We start from the raw sequence: 23,152 nt of genomic DNA, 5'->3' as shown, positions 1-23,152 counted from the left end.
ACACAGAGAGCAGACAACCGGGGGAGAGGGGGGGAGAGAAATAAATAAAAATAAAATAAATCTTTAAAAAAAATTATTATACTAGGACAACAGATATAAAATGGGACATCTTAGGCAGACTGGTAAGTCAAAACATCCTAACTATAGGTATTTAAATTTACTATGCTATATTTAACTTCTCATCTCATAGAATTTCTCTTCTGACATGAGTAAATGAATCTTTCTATCCCCTTTGTCTACTTTTCTTAAATGTGAAAGACCTTGCTTTTTCTAAAATATTCTTTATTATGAATTCATTTGTCTTCAGCCAAACTGAGCCCACATCACAAAATACATTCTAACACAAACAGATGCAGTAAAAGCTACTATTATTTAAAACAAACACACACGGAAATTAAAAATGAATTAAAAAAAAAAACAAAACAACCCCAACCAGAAAAAGTAATTTTTGGGCTAGCCTTTCTTTAGGGAAACAGGGCCATATCACCTCTTAATTTGAAAATTCCTGTTAAATAACAATCTGACTACTTAAAACGTGCTTCAATAAAGGGCAAAAGCTAACCAAAATGTCCTTTAATCTAGGTATTTGCTTATGGTCTTAATATTACTATTTGTCAACTGGCTTTTTTTTTAACTATTTTTTTTCATTGGTGTGCTGAATCTAAACTAATTTGGTCCCTGCTCAATTTATTTTCACACAATATTCTACAAAAACCTCATGTTTATCACATGTAGGAGCCATGACTATGACCATTAAAATGATGTTATTTTAGAAAAAAATTAATCTTAACTCTACAAATCAACTTTTTTACATTTGTTTTCCTAACTTTGCAACTCAAAAAGAAAAAAAAAAAGAATCAGAACAGTACTAACAATGCCACTTTAAATCAAGTAAATCAAAACTTAATGTTTCCCTTTTATGTGAAGATGCTAATCCAGTCTAGTAGAATCAACCTCTTATGTAAGGTTCTCCACACCCTGCCAATTTATGGCAAGTATTGTGTGCAAACTGGTCTAGGTTAAATGAGGTTGCAGTTGTGGAACAATTTCCTGTGACCCACCAGGAAATTTAACACTGCAACTTTAATTAATAACATATTCTACTTTAGTGAATATGAAACCAAGCTGCCTAACTTCTTGGGGTTTTATGGTGTGGGGGTGTGGGATGTGGGAACCTCTTGTATTTGTTAATGTAACATTTATTGTGATCTATGTATCTTCAAGAAAAACGCAATTTAAAAAAAAAAGGTGCTACAGTATTTAGAATAAGCAACGAGGTCTTAAAATTTCTTGAGGGACCTATCTGCTGTTTTTTAGAAATTGGATCCCAAGTAAAAATTGTTTTATTGAGAGTTCTAGTGCTAAAAACATTGAAAACCACTGCCATCAACTGACCCTACTCTAGTAATTCAGAGAAACCCATTACATGAGAGTGCATGTAAAGGGTTTACCGTTTAATATATGTCAGCCAAATGTGGAGTCCAGAATGTCACAGGTCATGCATTATATGAAAGAGAAAAGCAGGAGTTTCCTGGATACAAGTTGAGACTTAGGCAATATTTTGAAATGGGATAAATCCATCTCTTTGGTTAAGGTCCAATTTCTGGTGTAAAATCTTTTTGGACAGTAATTTGGCAGTACTTATTGAAATTCAAAACACTTAGGCACTATGACAGCAATTCTACTCCTAGAAATTTTATGTCCAAAGGCCAATTAACAAAATACTGGATATTTTTTAAGATTGGACTGTTTAAACAGGTGAAGGTACATCTATATGCTATACAACAGAATACTATGCAGCCATTAAAAAGAATGTAACATATCTACATATGCTCATATGCAGACCTATCTAAAATAGACCAGATGAAAAAAGCAGGAAAAGAACAATTCATAGAATATGCTCCTTTTTGTGTTAAGAAGGGAGAAAAAGAAATAAGATTCATAAACATGCATAGAAAAATTCTACAAAGACATAAAAGCATCTAACAGTATTTGAGGACAGAGAGACTAGAGGGCCTAAGGGAGAAAACAAATTTACCTTTTTGGGCTGTTAGAATTATCATGTGCATCTATTATTATTATTTTTCAACTACAAACGAATTAGTTTGAAACAAAGAACAAAATAAAACCTCACAAAAATTACCTGCTACTCACCTTCCTTAATTTCTCAACTCTCTGTGCAACTGACCTGCATTAGGTTTCAGTAGAAAATCAATGAGAAGAGCTAATTTATCTCAGTATATAATTTGACCATAGCTTTGTAACCCCTTTCAGTCAATGAATCACTAACAGCATTTTCAAGTGTGTCCCATATATATTAATACCCATTAAGTAGAAAAAGATTCCTGTTCATATGAATTTGGGAAACTATGGATTAAACAAGATTAAAAATGACATTTTTTTTTTACTCCTAAGCAGTTTTGAGCCTTTATATGTACATAATGAATATCTAAGATAGAGATACTGTATACATTATTTCCCAAACTTAGTTGACTGTGTACATTTTTTGGTGCCAGTGTTGTACAGAAAACATACTGAGAACATGGATATAAGTGTAATTTCTGGCAATGTAAAAACATAGTGAAAAGATTTCCACTGTTAGGAGGGGAGCTGTTTTTGAGGGACTGACATCCATTACAAAGACAGACCATCGCTGCCTCTCTGAAAGTCTTTTCCCAGGTTAGCTTTTCTCAGCAGGCACTTCTTAAAGACACTTACCAACTTCTCTTTTGGGACCACAGGTTTTTTGGAAATTTCATACTTTCCCACAGTGGCTCCCATGTTAATGAGAGGACTGAAATGAGGTGAGAGTAGGCGGAGCAGAAATAAGAATTATCATCTGTAAGCTGTATTTCTGTATGTGATGAGTTGCCTATATATAATAAATATACTCTGATAACTGCTATCTATATTATCTATAAATAACTTAAAAGAAAAATAAACCACAAGAGGACTGTAAAGAGTAACATCTCAAAGAGTAAATACAAGCACAATTGGTAGTTTCACCAAATCTAAGAAAGCATTCTGAAATATTAAGAACTCTCTAGTAATAAGAAATCACTATTAGCTTGTGAGCAGAATCATCAATAAATATGCATTATATTGATGTTCTCATTATAGATGAACACTAATTTGGTAAAAGACAGTTGAAAAATTTTTGCAAAAGAAAGCAATGTATAAGATGTCATTAACTTTCTGGATGTTCCAATTCAAGGTAAAAGATTAAATAGAAATAAATACCTAGTTCCCTCTCACCCCACAACTAATATTCGTAACAATAATTTGATGACACTGTCAGATCTTAGAGTATTTCTGAAATGTATGATAGGTTAAATATTCAGTTCAGTTTAAATGTCTGAATATTGGACATATCTATAGAATACTAATTTTCATTTTTCCAAATACTTAGAAACTGAAGATTATTTGAGCTTAAACATCAGCACTAGATAATTTATGATCTAACCTAGTCTCATCTTATGGGAAAATACAGGGTGACTATACATTTGGTTATATACACAGAATGTTGGATTACAGAACTCGTAAGCCACCATTAACTCTCTACAACAATCAGTTCTGGTTTTGTCATGCTTCTTGAACATGGTCACCTTTATTAATAACATAATCCAGTGGGTATTTTCAATTAGTGATAGAGCGAGCAAACAAATGCCTATCAGTTATAGTTGCAAACTTTAATATGTAAATATGTAAGTAAATTTGCACTGTCTTCTATCTTATTTGGCATTCCTTACAATTCTGCAAAATACTACTTCCATCTGTTGTACTGTCCAAACCTCGGGAGAAGAAAATTTAAGCTATAACTACTAATTGTAAAACCATTATATATATATAGAATTTATACACTTAACTTCATGACTAAGAGGAAACAAAATTCTTCTTAAAGCAAACCATTGAAGAAGGAAGAAAAATTGCAAAATAGGGCTTACTTTCACTGCAGCAATAAGACGAATGTAGTCACTAAGTAGTTCTGAAAACATATAAAAGTCAGCAAAAGCTTGTTCTTGATGTAACTGGTCTATTTTCTCCTCAACCTCAGCAAGCTGAGACAAAGCTCTAGATAAAGCAGTATGATCCTCAGAATTACCTAACATGGCAGCACTTTTAGCAAAGGCAGCTGTGTTGGCTGAAAGTTCTGAAACAAGAAAATATTAACTTTTACTATTCATAATAAGGTTAAAAAAACTATTATTTTCTACTGTTCAAATATTATTTTAAAATAATTATATGAAACAATAAGACATGCAAATGTCTTGGGCATAAATGCCAAGCATTCAGAGAGCTACTGAAATATTAGAAGAACCATTGCCTATATTCCCAGGGGCTGAATTATGCTGCAATAATTTCGTATAATAATCTGTCTCCCTTTTCTCCCCTAAAGTGCTCACTCTTTCCTGTCCATTTCTAAAAATGACAAGAAATATATTTTTAATATGGAAAGCAATGGGAACTCTCAAAATTGATTTACACTACATTCTTTGGCCTTTAAATATTTGTTTTTGAAGACAATGCCTGTAGTTTTTAATGAGAAAATTATTTAGCTAACAGGAGAAGCAGCAAAATTGTATATACAATTCACATAAATCTTTTCTTTGTTAAGGAATATTCCTTAGTAAAATATTAGAATTTCTAAAAACATTTTTGGTTATGACCATTTCAGTATTTGAATAAAGAAAAATAGATGGTTATAGGCTGGATATTGTCAATGACTAATGCCCTGCCTGAAAGTTGCTGTTACTCTACATTAAAAAAAGTTCTCTAAAAGAACCATGAAGCCATATAACTCATATTGTATATATAATACATAATACATAAATCCAAATAATACATATGGCAAAAGCTGTTACACACTACTTTTAATAATAAATCTATTAGCAGGTTTCTGTAATTATTTTAATGAAATGTACTGCTGATAATGGCACCTACCAAATTATTTATTAAGGATTTTAGAAAACTTATTGAAAGCTTAACTGGTATTCTTTAAAACAAAGGAAAAATACCCACTGTGGATTTTAAAAATTACAACTCAAACTTCGTATGAATTTTTACTAAAAATATCCCTAGATTTTAAAATATTGTTTCAAAAATGAAAAGAATACTTCAAAGGATTTTCCATGAAATATAGCCACAAATTAAATAGTTTCAGAAAATCTTCAAATATCAAATTTTAAATTTCCCATTTTTTATTATAATCAAAGTTACTTTTAAGACATCTTCATTTACTAAATTGTAAATAATGTTTAACAGAGAGTTAATCAAGTGAACATAGTTTTCATTCAAAACTCAAAATATACTTTTAAAAGCTCAGGATTTTTCTACTTCTAAACTAGAAGCTATATTAAAATAAAACAAAAAAATTTAAATAGGAACTGGGTAAAGCTCGGTGGTTGTGCACCTGCTTCCCATGTGTGAGATCCTGGGTTCAAGTCCTCGTACCTCCTTAAAAAAAAATTAAATAAAGTTGAAATAGAAAACATTCCCTTAAGCTACTGTTTTCTTTCTTCTATAATAAACTTGGAATACTCAATTTCACACAATTTAAATAAAAATTTTAAATTAGCTTTACGGTGCTAAACACTAAATAATAAGACAAACAAACCTTTTCTATGACAAACCAAGGCTTCAACACTGGCATGAAGTTTCCTAAGTTGCTGATCCAGATTCTCAAATTGCTGCTGCTTTTCTTCAAACCACTAAGAAAAAAAAAAGAAAAATGGAGCTAATTTAGCAAGAACAAACCACTGTAAATTAGGTCACCAACAGCAAGCTACATTGCTTGTTTTAAAGCAACAAATTAGCCATGTATAACCATGGCGGTCAAGTGATGTTGCTGAGAACTAAACTCAATAAGCAAATTAATATCCTATTTTCTACTTGTTCAGCTTTAAAATGCAATTGTTGGGCTCATTAATTCATCTCATTATTCAAGTCGAAAAATCAGCTCTTACTGCATCCGATTCATTCATCTTGATTGTCATTTTGTTGACAGCGTCGGCAGCCTTGTTCACCATCCTCAATATTCCTGCTCCACTCAGAGCCTGTGTATTAACTGCTCTAGGCAGCTGGAATTGAATGACAAATAAGGGCAAACAAACCAGTTAAAAGCCTGGAGGTTTAACTGGGCACAAAAGGGACCTCCCTCAAAAAACAAACAAACAAAAATCCCGAAAAGAAAAAAGGGAGGCTGTATTTTCTTTACTCTCATACATTTCAATAGTGGGACCTAATTCTCAAATATACGACTTGTACACTCTCAAAGGAAAACTTAAAAAATAGACTTTCCATTTGCTTTTCTTCTGCATGTTTACATTTAGATGGAACAAACACCCTGTTTGTCAAAATACATTAAGAAATTGCCAAGCACCTTAACAATGGCCACCTGTTTGCTAGCAGAAATAAAGTGGTTATAAGGAAAGCAGAAAAATCTCCTTGTGCTTGGTTTGGATTGTGTATTTTGAATTTTTTAAAATGCCTAGTACTCAAGTAAATTTTGAAAAGATCTGAAAACAGGAACAATTAGAACTTTAAGCGCCAAATGTGCCAAACATCTCAAATATAAAGAGCGGTGCTGTTTTAAGTTCATTTGGGTTCTTTCAAGTCACAAAATTACATTTTGAAACCTGTTTTAAAAAGAACATTAGAATGTGAAAAACAAACGCATATTCATCCATCTCTAAAATTAGATCTGGATAAACTTATTTTAATACAATACCTAAGAAATGACTTAGGGCAGTCAGACTTAGATTATCTATAAATTATTTTTTTTATATCTTGTTTTAAATTTTCAATTCATCCTACAAATATCAATGCAAAGAATATATTTTAATAGTAATTTCATGAAGTACTAAGCAAAAATAATTGCATTACATTCATTAATTCAATTACCTACTGAATATTTATTTTTTTAAGTTACACTGATGACAATAAGAAAATGTACATAAAATATTTAAAATGGAAATGATACCTCAGAACTTTCCAAGAATTGCCTTAAATCAGGATCCTGTAGTAAAGTTGGATGTTTTACAGTTCGTTGAAGATATCTAGATTTAAGAATAAAATGTCTCTTTATCTATAGCATTTTATTTTAAGCCTTATTTCAAAAGAATAAAAAACTACTAAACAGGTATCTTCAGTCTGCTTCCTATCAATCTTATTTTTAATTATTTAGAATCTTACAGCAATTTGATGATTAAAAGGTTTTTTGTCCACCTTTTGAAAATTGATGTCACTTTCCTTTCGTTTTCACAATTATATAAAAAGAGATATGATGTGGGGAGGGGAGAGGCTAATCAACTTACTGAAGATCTGCCTGCAGTATTAGGCTAAATAATGTACAAAGGTTTGATTTTACAAGTATTAGTGTTGTAAAAAGGTCTATGAACTTGTCTAATAATTTTACTGAGTAGAGTCAATATGTCCCTAGCTATTACTTCAGAGTTCTAAGATACATCTTACTAAACATATTCTAGTCAGCTATTTCTTCATTGCTATTATTTCCAAAATGGGGGATAAGGAAACCTACCAAATTTTTTGCATGTCAGCAGATTTAAATGATCACAATCAGCTTTGGTCCTTATTTGACAAGTACTAAATTTTCTTCAGTATTTCTATTTTTAAGGTTTTGCTATTTTTGATAAATATCTTCCTTACCTAAATATACCACATAAAATACACAAGAAAAAGTAAAGAGAAACACCATTATTAAATCACCATTAGCCCAACTTCAGTTGTTCTGCTTTACTCTAACAAAGCTCATATTTCCCTATCTTCAAAATATATTTATTACCAGTCACGCTTTCACAGAAAAAATTTCCAACTATTTGATGATTCTTGATTACTTATCTAATCCTATTTTTTCAAATGCTATCTTTCACCAGATTAACAATTACATGCAGTAATATTTCAATTATAACATTTTACCTCAGTTAATGTATTTCTCTAGAATAATTTAGTCAGAAATTTTTTCTACCTTTTTACAAGATTAACTATGCCTAAAATTAATAGCTTCTGACAAATATGACTGTTTTGTTGAAGTTTAAATGCTAACTTCTGTTTTTATATATTTTCTTTCTATATACACATAAAATACCTACCATTTAATATTTTAAATTAAAGTAACCATTTTAAGTTAGTATCCCACATAAGTCATTTAACAGAAATAGAACATTTAATAGGAATATACAATACAATCTACACTGTGGTTTAAAAAAATATTTGCTGACTACATCATTAAACCAAAAGAGATGCAGTAGGAACTCTAATCCTGTAAATTTAAGAAATGTTGGTATTTTTCTACTGGAATTTTGCTTACAATTTTAACACTGATTTTTGCAATACTATTAGGTAAGTTAATCGTTAGACTGCATACTGCTTGGAGGCAGTGTCATAATTTGTTCACCTCAGTACCCAAAATATCTGGTAAATAGGTAAAATGAACAAACAGAAAGGAATATATAATGTCTAGCACCAAACCTTTTTGAAATATTCTAAAATTTCAGGCCCAAATGGAAACACCTAATACCATTTACATTTTAAAATAGCTTTCCAAAGTGAGTTCCAAAGTGAGAACCAAAAAGACTGGTTCTACAAATCAAGAAAGTTTGAAATACATTACATACATATTCTTCTCTTCATGATTCATAATGCATATAGTATATTATATAATGTAAGAAGTCCTGTAGGAAATAAACCTGGTTTCATTTTGTTAAACTCTATATTAACAAAAGTTAATTGATGGGTAAGTAGATGTGGTTCAAGCAGTTGGGTACCTGCCTACTACATGGGAGATCCTGGGTTCGGTTCCTGATGTCTCCTAAAGACAAGTAAAATAGCAAACTGACGCGATGGGTTGGCATGACGAGCTGACACAACGAAGAAACACAATGAGAGACACAACAAGCAGGGAGTGAAGGTGGCTCAAGTGATTGGGCACCTCCCTTCCACATGGGAGGTTCTGGGTTTGGTTCCTAGTGCCTCCTAAAAAGAAGACAAGCAGAACAGAAAGTACACAACAAAAAGACACAGAGAACGGACAGTGAGCGCAAACAATGGGGGTGGGGGAGAAATAAATAAAATAAATCTTAAAAAAAAAGTTAATTTATTATATATTCTTTTTTTCACCCTACCACATATTACCATTCTGAGGGATCAATTTTGGGAAATGAGGTTCTAGAAAAACAAAGTAAAACATTCCTTTTTCTTAAGGGTAAAGTGGAAGTAAAGAGCAATTAACTACTTAAAAAAATGGATTAAGCTTATATAATATTGAAATCAAGATCAGAAACATAAAATGGATTTTAAAATAATGAGTATTTATAAATATACATCAATTCAGAATTAAGGTCAGAAAGGGTTGTAGATAGCTAGGAGGAGGAGATGGAACATAAAAAGAGGGAAAGAGACCAAGATCCATTTGTCAGTGGATCCTTTATTTTAGTAAGAGAAAACAAAGAAAAAACTATAAACGTAATAAACAGTATGCGTCAAGGTGGCAAGTTGTGTGGGAGAAAAAAAAGAATAAACTAGTAGGGTAAAATGCATCAAGCATGTGAAGTGTGGTTAATGGCAATTTAAACAGAATAGGTCAGAATGAAGTAATGGTCATTGTAGACATCACTGAAAAGGAGATACCTGAACTTGAAATAAGTAAGGTGGTTAGCCGAGGTGTTACCTGGGAACAAAGCATTCTAGGCACAGGCAGCAGGCAGTGAAAAGATCCTAAGGTGGGTACATTCCTGGAATGTTTGAAGAGCAGGAAAAAGGTCTGTATGGCTAGAGCAGAGTGATCAAGGAGATGAGATAAAACAGGTAATAGGGTGGGGGAGGTGCAGATCATGTAAGGTCTTACAGGACTTTGGCTTTCATTCTGAGAAAAATGGAGAATGGTATGATCTGACTTATGGTTTATAAGGATCACTCAGGCTGCTATATTGAAAACTGAGTAGGGGTGCAAGGATGGAAGCAGGCAGACCAATTAGGAGGCAACTGTAGTTAATCAAGACATCTTGACTAGGGTTGTCAGAAAAGTGGTGAGAAGCTGTTATATTGTTGATATCAGAAGGAAGCAATAGATTTTCCTGATGAACTGGATGCCTGAACAGGTGCTTACCTCCAAAATGCTTGCTATAGAAGAGTTAGTGTACACTAATTGGGTCTTGTTGGATTTTAAGTGCTTAGAATGAACATAATCAAAATTGATACACTGTGAGGTGCTGGTAGAGGGGAGATGTATATTCTGCTCATTATGCATGACTGTTTTGCAAGCTCACAACTTCACTAATAAAATATATTAAAAAACAACAACAACAAAAAAACCTGGGAGTGGGTACACCCAGTGGTTGAGTACCTGCTTTACATTCACTAGATCCCAGGTACCTCCTGATAAAAAACAAAAACAAAAACCCTGATAAATTTATACTTTAGAAATAAGGAAGAATGCAATGAAGTTAAATAATTTGCCCAAGATCACAAAGATAGTTTGTAGTTCAGTGCAGGGTTGAACTGAGAACAGATTCTAAAACCTGTACACTATCATTGTACTACTCTACATTTCTCAGCTTATATTCCCAGAACTCTAACATAAACTCAATTTGATCTTAAGTAAGATGTGGAGCACTCTCAAGGAAATCAAGCAAGGGATCTTAGACACACTCAAAACAAACTCTTCTTTTACTGAGTGTGGAACAGGGAGGAGTACTTGTAAACTAAACTACTCCCTTTTTCTTTCTAGGGTTTGGAGCCAGATGTTTATCCTTTTGTTCAAGATGGTTATCTGGATCTCAGTATTGATAAAGTAATAAAAAGAAAAATGCTTCCCTGACCCACCAGATCTGACTAGGCTGCTATATCACAGGTGTGCCTGGGTTAATGTTTAAAGTTTTTAAAACGTTAAAGAAAATCACTTTTGAAAAGTCTGCTATTGGAAAAGTTAAGGAAAATGCAGGTTTAGAAACCTATGTAGATTAAAAATAAATATGCAAAGACACTGAATAAAATTGGCTGGACTGAGAGAATTAGGATTAGAGTCAAACTACAGAAATCATTTTAATTCCTTTGTTTCTGTGTGTTTAAGACAATATTTTCTTTGGATATCTTCTTCTAATGCAAAATGAAGTACATCTTTTTTTTTTTTTTTTTTAACTGCAGCAAATTCCACCAAAGTAGCATTTAACAATTAACATTTATCAGTAAAACACTACTCAAGTTTTAATATTTCTTTAAAACTCTCCTCAATGTTTCATACTGCATGAGGGTATAGAAAGTACTACGCAATGCCACTAAGTTAGAAGAAAGGTAAATGTAGACTAAATTATTTGTCCTTGGTACAATAAATCTTCATTAAGTTACTTATCAAGCGTGCCACCCAAAATAGTTCAAATTTACCCATAGAAAAATAGGACTTGAAAAGGCTCTCAAAGGTCATTTTTACACTTTCAGAAAGGACTAAAGGAAACCAAGGTATAACACTGTCTACTTCTATTGTTAAAAATATTCTATGACCATTCTCTCAACAAAATCAATTCTAATGCCTAACCTAAACTTCTTTTAATGCAATTTAAATTGTTTTCCTGAGTAATTGTTCATTCTCAGCAAAAATCCTATTTTCTAAGCCTTTTATAATAGGTTTAAAATTGCATATTCTTTAGCTTTTCTTACTGTAAACTGCAAGTGACTTTACTGTGATACTTTCTTGAAATTTAAACAATTTACTACTAAAACCCAGAAATAAGTTGCCTAAAAGTTTTAAAAAATAATTTATATGGGGCATTTTCGGGACTTGGAGTTGTCCTGAATGATATTGCAGGGACAGATTCAGGACATTATATATCCTGCCATAACCCACTGAATGGACTGGGAGAGAGTGTAACTACAATCCATCCTGTGTAACACTGTTTCAAAACGTATTCATCAAATGCAATGAATGTACCACACTGATAAAAAGAGGTTGTTGATTGGGAGGAGTGGGGGTATATAGGAAACTGTTATATTTTTTAAGGTTACATTTTGAGTGATCTATATATGTTAAAAAAAAAAAAGATAATAAAAAAGTAAAAAAAAAATTTATACCATACACACACACACACACACCATTCCTACCCACTTCAACCACTGATTTTAAGCCATAGCAAAACAAAACAAAATCTCATGAAATTAGAAAAATCTTTCAAGCCTAGATAATTTCCATCTTATGAACAGACTATGTTCCAAGAGTTGGGTTTTGAGATAGTTTCAAAATTTGTGATCTCACATTTCAGCACAGCAAGAAGGAAAAAAGGTTAAGATTCTAGAAATGTTGATTCTCTCCATTCATTCCTTTCTAGCCTACCACAAAAATAATTTTCAAAGGTATAGGGAACGTGTCAAGATAAGTACTCTAAAGGAAGGTAAAGAATATATATTTGTCTTTTAGTACAAAATTAGTCAACTGAAACAATCAGTACTTTTGCACATTTGGGTCAATATCAATTATGCAAAAATAAGGGAGAACACAGATTACATTTTTCATCATTGTTATTTTAATCGTGCTCTTTCTTACCAAGTAATAATTGAAAAGTAAAAATTACTTAAGATGAACTATAATTAGCCAAATTATCTAACACAGTATATAGATATGACTTAAGAATCTAAATAATACTGAAGAGATTTCATTTTAATCCACATATTTTTAAAAATGCTTCCCCCACCCATTCACAACTTTCACGGTTTCCTTTTACAAACTTGGCAGTTTTTTCTCTTGCTAGCCAAAGCTATGATATACTATTTCTTTCCTTAACTAGCATATGCTCTTATATTCCTGCTTATAGCATATATGAAATACAAAAAAAAGTTTTTATTTTGTTAGACTGTTCATGAGGATTAATGAAAACAGAAAAAGTATACAGCACTGTGTTGTTGAAATTTTCTTTATAAAACTTTAAACATTCTCTATAAGAGCCATCAAGTGATACTTTGAAAAAATTTATCAATAAAATTTAGTTATGCCATACATTAAAATGAGATACGAGTAATAAAATATAGCTGTCTAGAATTACCTTTCAGGGAAGTGGATTTGGCTCAATGGATAGAGCATCTGCCTACCACATGGGAAGTTCAAGGTCCAAACCCAGGGCCTCCTGACACGTGTGATGAAGCTGGCCCATGCATAGTGCTGATGCAGGCAGAGTGCTGTGCCATACAGGGGTGTCCCCCACATAGGAGAGCCCCACACACAAGGAGTGTGCCCCATAAGAAGAGCTGCCCCATGTGAAAAAAGTGCAGCCTGCCCAGGAGTGGGGCTGCACATACGGAGAGCTGATGCAGCAAGATGATGCAACAAAGAGAGACAGATTCCTGGTGCCGCTGACAAGAATAAGCAGACACAGAAGAACACACAGCGAATGGACACAGAAAGCAGACAACTGGGTGAGGAGGAGGGGAAGGGAGAGAAATGAAAAATAAATCTTTAGAATTACCTTTCAAGAGCTGCTCTCCGTTTTTCTACAAATTCAGTGGATGATGAATCTTCTTTACCCACTTTGACCTTGGTCATGCCTTTAAAGAAATTGAATGAGACTCATGATTTTATTTTTGAAAGTCTTTTATAATAATTTGTGTTATTTAAATTATACTTTAAATTGGAACTTGACAAAAACAAAAGCTCCTAAATTTGTAACTGGATCCTTACTAAAAATGTAAAACCTTTTGAGGAATTAAAACTCACATGATGTGTTAACAAGTTTACTTGAAAAAACTTATGACAGAACAGACAAGGTGAAGTTGAGCTGTGTTTGTAGTTATCTGACCCCTAGTTGTTCATTTATGTAAAAGTTTATGTAAAAAATTTGTCAGTTTATTATACTCCTGGTAAATTAAAATATGTTTGCACTTCAATATGCACGTTAGAATGTGAAATCAGTGAGTTTAAGCTCCATTAACATTTTCATTGCTCATGAGTAATAAGCAAGGTTCCTCTTTGGGGACTATAAAAACAAGTATAACCCAAGAATTTGCTAAATGTTTTACCTTGTAGCAGATTCTAAGAACAGGTTCTTATTAATTTATCATAGCTGGTTTTGTTAGAGTTCAAATAAGAAGCTCTTTTCCAGAGCCCTTTAAAACACAATGTCAAACTGAAGAAAATTAAAATCATGCTAATTATTTCTATATTGGCAATGTCAATTCTAACACTTTTAATTGCAGATTTTTCTTTTTTTACTGTTTTCCTTTCAGAAATAGATTCTGTAAAAATGAAGTTCTGAAACATACATACTACAGCATGGGTGAAACTTAAAAACAGGCTAAACGAAAGAAGCCTGTCACCAAAGACTACGCAATGATTCCATTTATATGAAATTGTCTAGAATAGGCAAATACATAAGGAAAGTAAGTCAATTGGTAGTTGGCTGACACTGAAGGTTATAGGTAGATTGGGGGTGACAGCTAAGGGGGATGGAGTTTCTTTTGAAGGTAATGAAAATGTTCTATTGTGGTGATGGATACACAACTCTTTGAATATACTAAAACCCACTGAATTATACATTTTAAATAGGTGAATCGTACATACGGTATGTGAACTATATTTCAATAAAGACGTTAAAAAATGGATTCTGTAAAGCAAATATAAATCCATTCAATTATTTCTTCAGATTTGTGTATTTGGTGAATAACTAAATCACCAATTAATGATGTTTAAAATAATTCCACTGTAAAGTATAATGAATTGAAAAGGAAAACCCAAACACCTAAAAAAGTTGTGGGAGGTTTATTATTTCACATATTCTGTTGCTCTGGAATAATTTCACCACTATACAGTTGCTTTTTTCTTTATTGAAGTCAAGGGTCTCTTACTCATGCTATTTCCTGGAGGTAACCATTATGGATTATTGAAGGCCCCCCCACCCCCCCCCCCCAAAATAATAACTTACCCTAACTAGCTAACTCTTACATCTCTGTTGTAGCTCACTTCTAATAGCTTAAATGGAATAGTGTCTCTAAGTCGACCAAAGTCCTATAACAGTGGTAACAGCTATGTGCTACCTAAAAGACTTCTCTTCTCCTAGTGGCAGTTATAATCTCTCAGCAAAGAGGTTACTACTCTTATTGTATGATGCCACTTTGAGTGCTTCTTACTTAAAACCCACTGGCTCTGTGATTAAAAGGGCTTCTGACCTTCTAAATTTTTCTTAGACAATGTATCTGTTCATATTAAAAAAATCTGTAGACAATATAAAAATTTTAAGTGATTGCATCTCTCCGTGGTTGACTGCCAAGAAGTTCAGAGATCAGTTTGTTATCTGCCTTTAATAATTGTTCAAGACTTTATGCATACATTTTGGGAAACTTATTTTACTTGGCTTTATCTTACTATTTATTTGCCACATTTACTTTTCCTGCTATACATACATATGTAGATTTTTTAATTACTATAAAAAATTAACTACTATATTATATGTATCTTCAAGTTGCCTCAAATTAGTTTTGGAAAAAAAAGTGGTATATAAATAATTTTTTTAAAAAAACTAATAGACTTTAAATGCAGAGCATTAAGATATTTTTAAAGATTGGAAAGTTCTCAATTATGTAAAAAATAAAAGTAAACCATAAGCATACTGAGATATGCATACTGAAGTTAGAAGGCAGAAGAGAAAAGTGGTTTAAGAGTACAAGTTCTGGAGTAAGATAGCCTACAAATTTAGGTTGAGCTCCTCCTTAGTAGCCGTATGGAATTGATAAAACCTCAGTTTCTTTATTAAATAAAGACAATAAACAAACCTCATAAAGTGGTTTTGAGGATTAAACGAGGGAATGCATGTAAAGTACCTTGCGCAGTGTCTTAGAACAGTGAACTTCAATGATTGCTAATTATTCCTTTAATTCAAGTTATAGTCTTATAATTTAATGGGCTATCCTATTCTGGCCGTGTGTCTGGGTAATATGAACCTTATTGTGCCACCATCCCTCATCACTCTTTTTTGAAGCTGGCAGTTATCAGTAACAGAAGGGTTCACTTAGGACTTATTTCTACTACTTTGAGTTGACATGTGTTACTTATTATATTACAGTAATTTGTGGAAAACTGAAGGTTATTAGGCAAATAATTAGTTCAGAGCACAAAGAACTTGAGCATCGGAATTTAGTTTTTAAATATATTTTTGATTGATGTGGAAGGACTAAACTAGCATAACTAGTCACCAAAATGAGAATAATAACTTTTTGACTTGGCTGTTCTCTTTGGATATACAGAAAATAACTGTATAATTTAAAATAAAAGGAAAAAGATATAAAACAGAACAAAATGGTAGAGCAAAATATTTATGATAAATGAAATGGTCTAAACTATTTTCAAATGGATACACACGTACAGATATATGAATACATATTACTATATTATCTGTCTCTCCCCCCCCCCCCCCTTTTTTTTTTTTTTGAGGTACTGTGGCTGAGATTGAACCCAAGACCCTGTATGTGGGAAGCTGGCAATCAACCACTGAGCCACACTGGCTCCCCTGGGTTGGATTTATCATTTGTTTTGTTTTGTTTTTCTTTTAAGAGTCACCAGGAACCAAACCCAGGACCTCCCACGTAGGAAGCTGGTGCTCAACCACTGAGTCACATCCACTTCCGATGACAGATGTCTTTTAATGGTGGGACATGGACGTTTCCCTCCTCTCTTAATCTTCTGCCTTTTCTTAACTAAGTCTTTAATCCTTGTATCAGCAGAAATGTTTTTAAAATTTAAAGTGAGGTAAGAAATAAACTAAGACATATTGATATAGTTCTTATATACGTGGTGGTAGACCTAATCTTCTTTTTGGCCATTATGTAACTGAGGGTCAAACATTTCTATCCCTTAAAAAATGTACTATATTAAGTATCCTCTGCGTGTGACTCAGTAAAATGGTATTCCACAAACTATTAAAAGATTAAGATACCAACTGCTTCCAACTTGGGAAATTCAGATCCAATATTTAATATCACTGTATTAAATAAATCAAAATCAGGTGTTAGAAAATAAAACTATTAGCTATAGATGCTTCAACTGATAAGTGATTATCAGAAACAGAATATTTAAATTCAGTATCTCCTTTAGTCATTAACAGATGTTTTGAGAATGAATGATAATGGAACCCACAATCTATATAGTTAAAGCTGAACTAGTAACAGTGACAAAAATTTTATTTTTTTAGATTCATGCTTACCTACTATACTCTTTTCTGGAGCTGGTGGCACAATATAACCAACATGTAAATACTTGCTTGCTAATTTGCTATGCAAGCCAAGAAAGTCACTGAATCTTCTTTTAACGGAAAATTCACTCTTACTGAACATGGAAAGGGAAGTCTATGAGTGAAGAAGAGGTATTTCAAATGCTGAATATTAAGCAATTATTTAAAAATTAACAATGTCATACATAATTATGAACATACACAGGACACAGACATATACAGTACATAATTGTGAAAACATATATACACACTAGTCTACTTTGCAAAAGAATGCTAGGTAGCTAACTAGTCTACAAATTTCTAACAACTGATGAAAAATCTACATTAAAGATATTTTTTTTTTAAACAGGAAATTAAGATGGTAGAAAACATTATTCTGTTCTTGAATTGTCTCATCTATTCTACCTATATTTATGCTAATGATTCTTAAATCATCATCTCTGGCTCAGATTCCCTGAGCTTCAGTCCTTATATCCAAATGCCCAAAAGACAAAAGACAACATCCACTTAAATCTCACTGGTCCCTCAAACTAAACATTTTCCACTGATAGACCATAAGTTCCATGACTTATGGTTGTCTACATTGTTTACCAGTATATATCCAGTGCTTAGAACAGAGCCTGATCCCATGGTCAATGTTTAATAAATGTCTATTAAACGAATTAACGGATCTTACTTCCATTCACACTATGTTCCTCCCTCTATACTCCCTCTCTCTATGGATCACTCCCACATCCAAGCAGTTCCTATAGCCAGTAATTTAGGAATCCCCCTCCTTCCTTACCCCTTCCATCCATACAATTCTCTTCAGAGTTTATCCATACAATGAGTTTAGAGAGTAGTTCAAAGCCAAAGCATAAGGATTAAAGGGATTCCTTCTGCACACATGTACTAGTCTAAGACTAAGGCTAGGAATTTCTGTTTACAGAATATAAATATTTCCTCTTCCACAGAAAACAAAGTATGTCTTACAGTCGGGCAATCCCTTACCCCAGAGAACCATGACTGTGACTTATGCTTTGTGAACTGCCTTCTAAAAGCAGAGTAAGTTCTGGGACCATGAACATATGGCATGTTCAATGCCTCAAGCCACCACCAGACTGGGGCAGATTTACATGCTCCCAGCATATGTACGAGGATTAACTCTGCTCCCCCCAGGACCAAGACCAGGGACAAACACTGGGAGTGCAGGTCAGTTCCAAACAGAGCCAATGAGGGGATGGGGCCAGCTAGGGCACCACATGATCCTATTCCTTTTTGCCTTTTTCATGATTTGGTGCACACCCTTTCATTGCAATGTTTATACTGTTTTTGGAGCTTTGAGGAAGATGTTTCTGCCAGTTCTTGCCAGTTGTTCAAAGCTTCTATGGAGGAGTGGAATCCTGAAGCTTCTCACTCCACCACCTTGATCAGGGCAGGCCATATCCTTAGAATAAACTATTACTTCTTACAGTTAGGGTTTCTGCATCAGACTCCCTCTTTCTCAAGATTTGAAGGTCTATAATCCTTTAATAATTACAATGGCCTCCTAATTGGAAATCCTGACCTCTATTTTAAACCTCCTAATTCATAATGAGGCCAGAGAGATATTTAAACAAAAATTTAATTGTGCCATACTCTTGGTTACAACTCTTTAATGGCTCTCCAGTACACTTAGGATGAAATCCAAACTCAATGTGGTTGTTTATGATACAGAAGGCTTTTTGCTGAACAATTCCATCACATACCACTTCGTGCAGATCCTGGAGAGCATAATGCTTTCTTGACTTTTGGCTTTCACACAAGCAAATCCTTCTGCCTAGAATAAACATTTCCTCCTTTCATCCCATCCCCCAAAACACTTCCTTCACCTTTGTCTTGGCTTAAATACCACTTCCTCCAGGAACTCTTTTCTGACCTGTCAGGTCTGGGTGAAGCTGCTGCCTGCATACGCTCACAGAATACTCTACCTCCCCTTTCAAACTACTTACATCTCTTTATTGTAACTACTTTGAAATCTTTACTAGAGGGTAACCACTGTAAATACAGGGATCACTTCCACCTTAATCACTGTCATATTCTCATCCTAAGGACAAAGCCAAGCACATGGTGACGGCTCAATATTTTTTTAAAAGAGCAAAAGGCTCACCTTTGTTGTTACCCTATATGCCATGTAAGCATTCATGCCATCACCTATAAGAAAAGTCAAACAATACCATTAAAAAAATCACAAGTTTAAAAAATAAAAGGTACCATTTAATACTGTAATGACACATTTAGTAAAGAAAAATAGCACATAACAACCCAACCAATTAAAAAAGAGCAGGTAAAAATATTATACATAAATATAGACTCACCAACTTTCTCTGGATCTGATACACCAATTTCTATATCGAAAACATCACCATTTGCTTCTTCTTCAATCTAGAAAAGATCATTTTTTTGTATTAAAGAAAATACTGCAATGTATATTACAGTCATAACACTAGTACCTATACTTTTTACCAACTATCACCTATCATGGACACTGTAACATCAAATAATTGAAGTCACTCAACACCCTATTTCTGAAAAAACAAAAAACAAAAACAACTTTCACATTTCCTAACTAAAAAATAAAACAAAAATCACAGTTAAGAAAAATATTATTTGTAGAAGTGACAAAGAATCATCACTTTTCCTGAAGATTCACTTTTTTTCCTTTTTGATAGTGAACAAGTTTATCGGATCTTTCCTGAGGACAGGTTTTGCAGACAAAGGGGCAAAGGGAGCACACAAAGGCCCAAGGCTCCTGGCTAAGGCAGCAGGCCAGAGAATTAAAGGGAGGACAAAGCAGTGATATAGGGAACATGGAAGATGTACTACTCTTTCACATTTGGTCTCATGGGCCTCAGCAAGCTAGGGTCCTGTCACTTCTACAAATGTGTCCTTACAACTCTTCAGATATGGGAAAAAAGTTTTAGTGTTCTGCGTAATTTTTTGTTCTATACACTGAAGCTTCAGATTCTGATTATTGAAATAATTAACTCATTAAATATTTTTAATATGAGCATTTTAAAAAGTTGTATCTCTACTCCTTAAAAACCAGGAGGTAGCCATTACTTGTACCAGCAAAAGACTATATATATGCAGAAATTATACATAAAAGCAACTTTAACATAATGATTTCTCTAAACAACCAAATAAACACATTTTACTCTTTCAAGCCAATGAAAATATTATAAAGCTCACTGCAAAAAGCAGTAAGCAGGGGGTGGATGTAGCTCAAGTGATTGAGCGCCTGCTTCCCATGTATGAAGTCCTGGGTTTGATCCCTGGTACCTCCTAAAAACAAACAAACAAACAAAAAAACTCAAAACAAAACCCAACTCTCATTGGGAAGCAGATGTGTAGCTCAGTGGGTGAGTGCCTGCTTCCATGCCCAAGGTCGTGGGTTCAATCTCTGGTACCTCCTTAAAAAAAGCATTAAGTAGGAAAAACGGTAATGCTAAGAGACTATAAGGAAACACCTTTTTTTTTTTTTAAGATTTATTTTTTATTTATTTCTCTCTCCTTCCCTGCCTCACCCCCCAAGTTCTCTGCTCTCTGTGTCCATTTGCTGTGTGTTCTTCTGTGTCCGCTTGTATTCTTGTCAGCTGCACCAGGAATATGTGTCTCGTTTTGTTGTGTCATCTTGCTGTGCCAGCTCTCTGTGTGTGCGGTGCCAATTCTGGGCAGGCTGCACTTTTTTTGCACTGGGCGGTTCTCCTTATGGGGCGCACTCCTTGTGCGTGGGGTTCCTGTACGTGGGGGACACCCCTGTGTGGCACGGCACTCCTTGCGCACATCAACACTGCGCGTGGGCCAGCTCATCACACAGGTCAGGGGGCCCTGGGTTTGAACCTTGGACCTCCCATGTGGTAGGCGGACACCCTATTCATTGGGCCAAATCTGATTCCCAGAGAACACTTTTTAATGCTATTATAAATAAGCAATAAAAATAGCAGCTCTGAAGGAAAACTTTATTTCCAAAAAGAAACCTCAGAGACTCCTAAATCTTAAAAAATTTTCAAAGCCATATTAACAGTCTAAGATTATATAAAAGAAAAATGAGTTTTCCTAATCTTAATCTTTTAAGGTTACCCTCTTGTACAGATTTTTAAAAGAAAACATTATTTGAATTGTAACATACAGAAAAGTATATAAATCCTAAGTGTCAGCTCAATAAATGTTTACAAAGTGAACATCTATATAACTAGAACCTACATCAGAAACATTTAAACACCATTATTACCCCAGAAGGCCTTCTTCCTCTTCAGTCAAACCCACCCTGACCCACCATCTTAACCACGAGCGTGACTTCTAACATGGTACATTAGTCTTACCTGTTTTAACAAGTTCAAATAATGAAATTACATGTTAAGTACTCTTTTATTTCTGCCTTCTTTCCCTTAATATTATATTTGTGAGCTTATTCATGTTATGTGTAACTATAATTTTTAAACCATGGTCATTTTAATGGTCTATTTCCATATGAAATACATAACTTGTCATTTATTATAATTTCCAATTATAATCTGCCATATTTGTATTATACAAAAACTCCAAGAAAGGGTTTTTCTTCTCCAAATTTACCTATCAAAAATTACTGCTAAAAAAGGTCTCCCCAACCCAAGGAGCATCTATATCAGCCCATTTAAATATTTATTTAAAATTATATGTATGTGTGGTTGAAGCAATTTTTAAAAGTTTAACAATTCAAAATTTCATGCCAATTTTGCTGACTCCATCATACAGTTATAAGCATATATAATATTTCTGTTCATTTTATTTATTTTTATTTCTTTAGGGGTACTAGGGATTGAACCTGGGACCTCGTATATGCAAAGCAGGTGCTCAACCACTGAATTATCCCCGCTCCACTGTTCATTTTAATTTACAAGTATTTTACAATAAAATTTTTAAATTGCAAAAAAAAAAAAAAAAATTTCTGCTATATCATGAGATAGCACCCTTAAATGGTATAAAGTCCTTGTTTTTAAAAACAAAGGATAGAGAGCAATCATTAAGTATCAACAGTATTCATGATTTTATCAAAGAAAGTAATTTAAAATATCTCTTTACCATGATTAAAAGTTTTCAAAGCACTCTGATACATTATCTTATTTGACCACCATAAGAACCTAAGAGCCATACATTACCATCATAAAATCAAAAATGACAAGTTCCTTGACTTAAGAAGGTAAGGGATGTGGAGGAGATAAAATCTGATGCCAGATACCCCTTCCCCTTTAGTCCAATGTCCTTTTTCAAAAATGTCGGAAAGTCTTCAGTCAGGAATGTCTAACAGGAGGGGGATGTTCAAAGGGAACAAAGGTCTTATTATTTACATATTAATTTAGAGTAAAAATATTATCCATACCTCCTCCCTGGATCTATCAAAGATCACAGGAGCAGATATACTCTTTGATTCAATTCTGGGAGCAATAAGTGTTGTAGGGGTGACAGGGGTAACTGCAGGAGAAGGATCTGAAGAGAGTATAGGTTCCCTTTCTGGACTGTCCAAAGAAACTTCTTCCGTGGCTTCTAGACACAAATTAAACAAGTTAGTTAATGATACTAAGAACAATTCCTCAATATTATATATAGCAATTAATGAATTATGTAAAATATTTGGTATTACACTCACAAATATCAAAATAATGTTATTTTTAAATAATCATTAAAAATTATTTTATGAATCTTTCCTTAGTTGTTTATAATAATTTTTAAATCAACAAGGACTGCTGGTTTCAGGAAGAATTCCATTAAATCGGTTTAATTATCTACATTACTAGTAGGAATAATGCTAGGAGGAAAACAAGATATGGATAATTCTGCATTTGTGCTTAGATTTGTACTTTATACTTGTGGTGACTTACCTTCCACATCTTTTATTCAGACTAACATTATGATTATTTTATACAGATGAATAC

General features: G+C 33.4%; 1 protein-coding gene across 1 annotated transcript in view; it reads right to left on the bottom strand.

Annotated features, from left to right (window-relative positions):
* SNX2 (sorting nexin 2) overlaps positions 1–23,152 on the bottom strand; it is a 63,747-nt gene that overhangs the window by 9,390 nt on the left and 31,205 nt on the right. The window contains exons 3-11 of the mRNA XM_071209681.1: positions 22,600–22,763; positions 19,556–19,622; positions 19,348–19,391; positions 17,193–17,334; positions 13,467–13,545; positions 6,980–7,055; positions 5,964–6,077; positions 5,615–5,708; positions 3,945–4,150 (exon numbers count right to left, since the gene is read on the bottom strand). Coding sequence (XP_071065782.1) covers positions 3,945–4,150; positions 5,615–5,708; positions 5,964–6,077; positions 6,980–7,055; positions 13,467–13,545; positions 17,193–17,334; positions 19,348–19,391; positions 19,556–19,622; positions 22,600–22,763 — 986 coding nt within the window. The remainder of the gene's footprint in view (positions 1–3,944; positions 4,151–5,614; positions 5,709–5,963; positions 6,078–6,979; positions 7,056–13,466; positions 13,546–17,192; positions 17,335–19,347; positions 19,392–19,555; positions 19,623–22,599; positions 22,764–23,152) is intronic.

This window comes from Dasypus novemcinctus, chromosome 2 (genome assembly GCF_030445035.2).
Source record: "Dasypus novemcinctus isolate mDasNov1 chromosome 2, mDasNov1.1.hap2, whole genome shotgun sequence".
NCBI lineage: Eukaryota > Metazoa > Chordata > Mammalia > Cingulata > Dasypodidae > Dasypus > Dasypus novemcinctus.
This window is presented reverse-complemented; position numbering and strand designations above follow the sequence as displayed.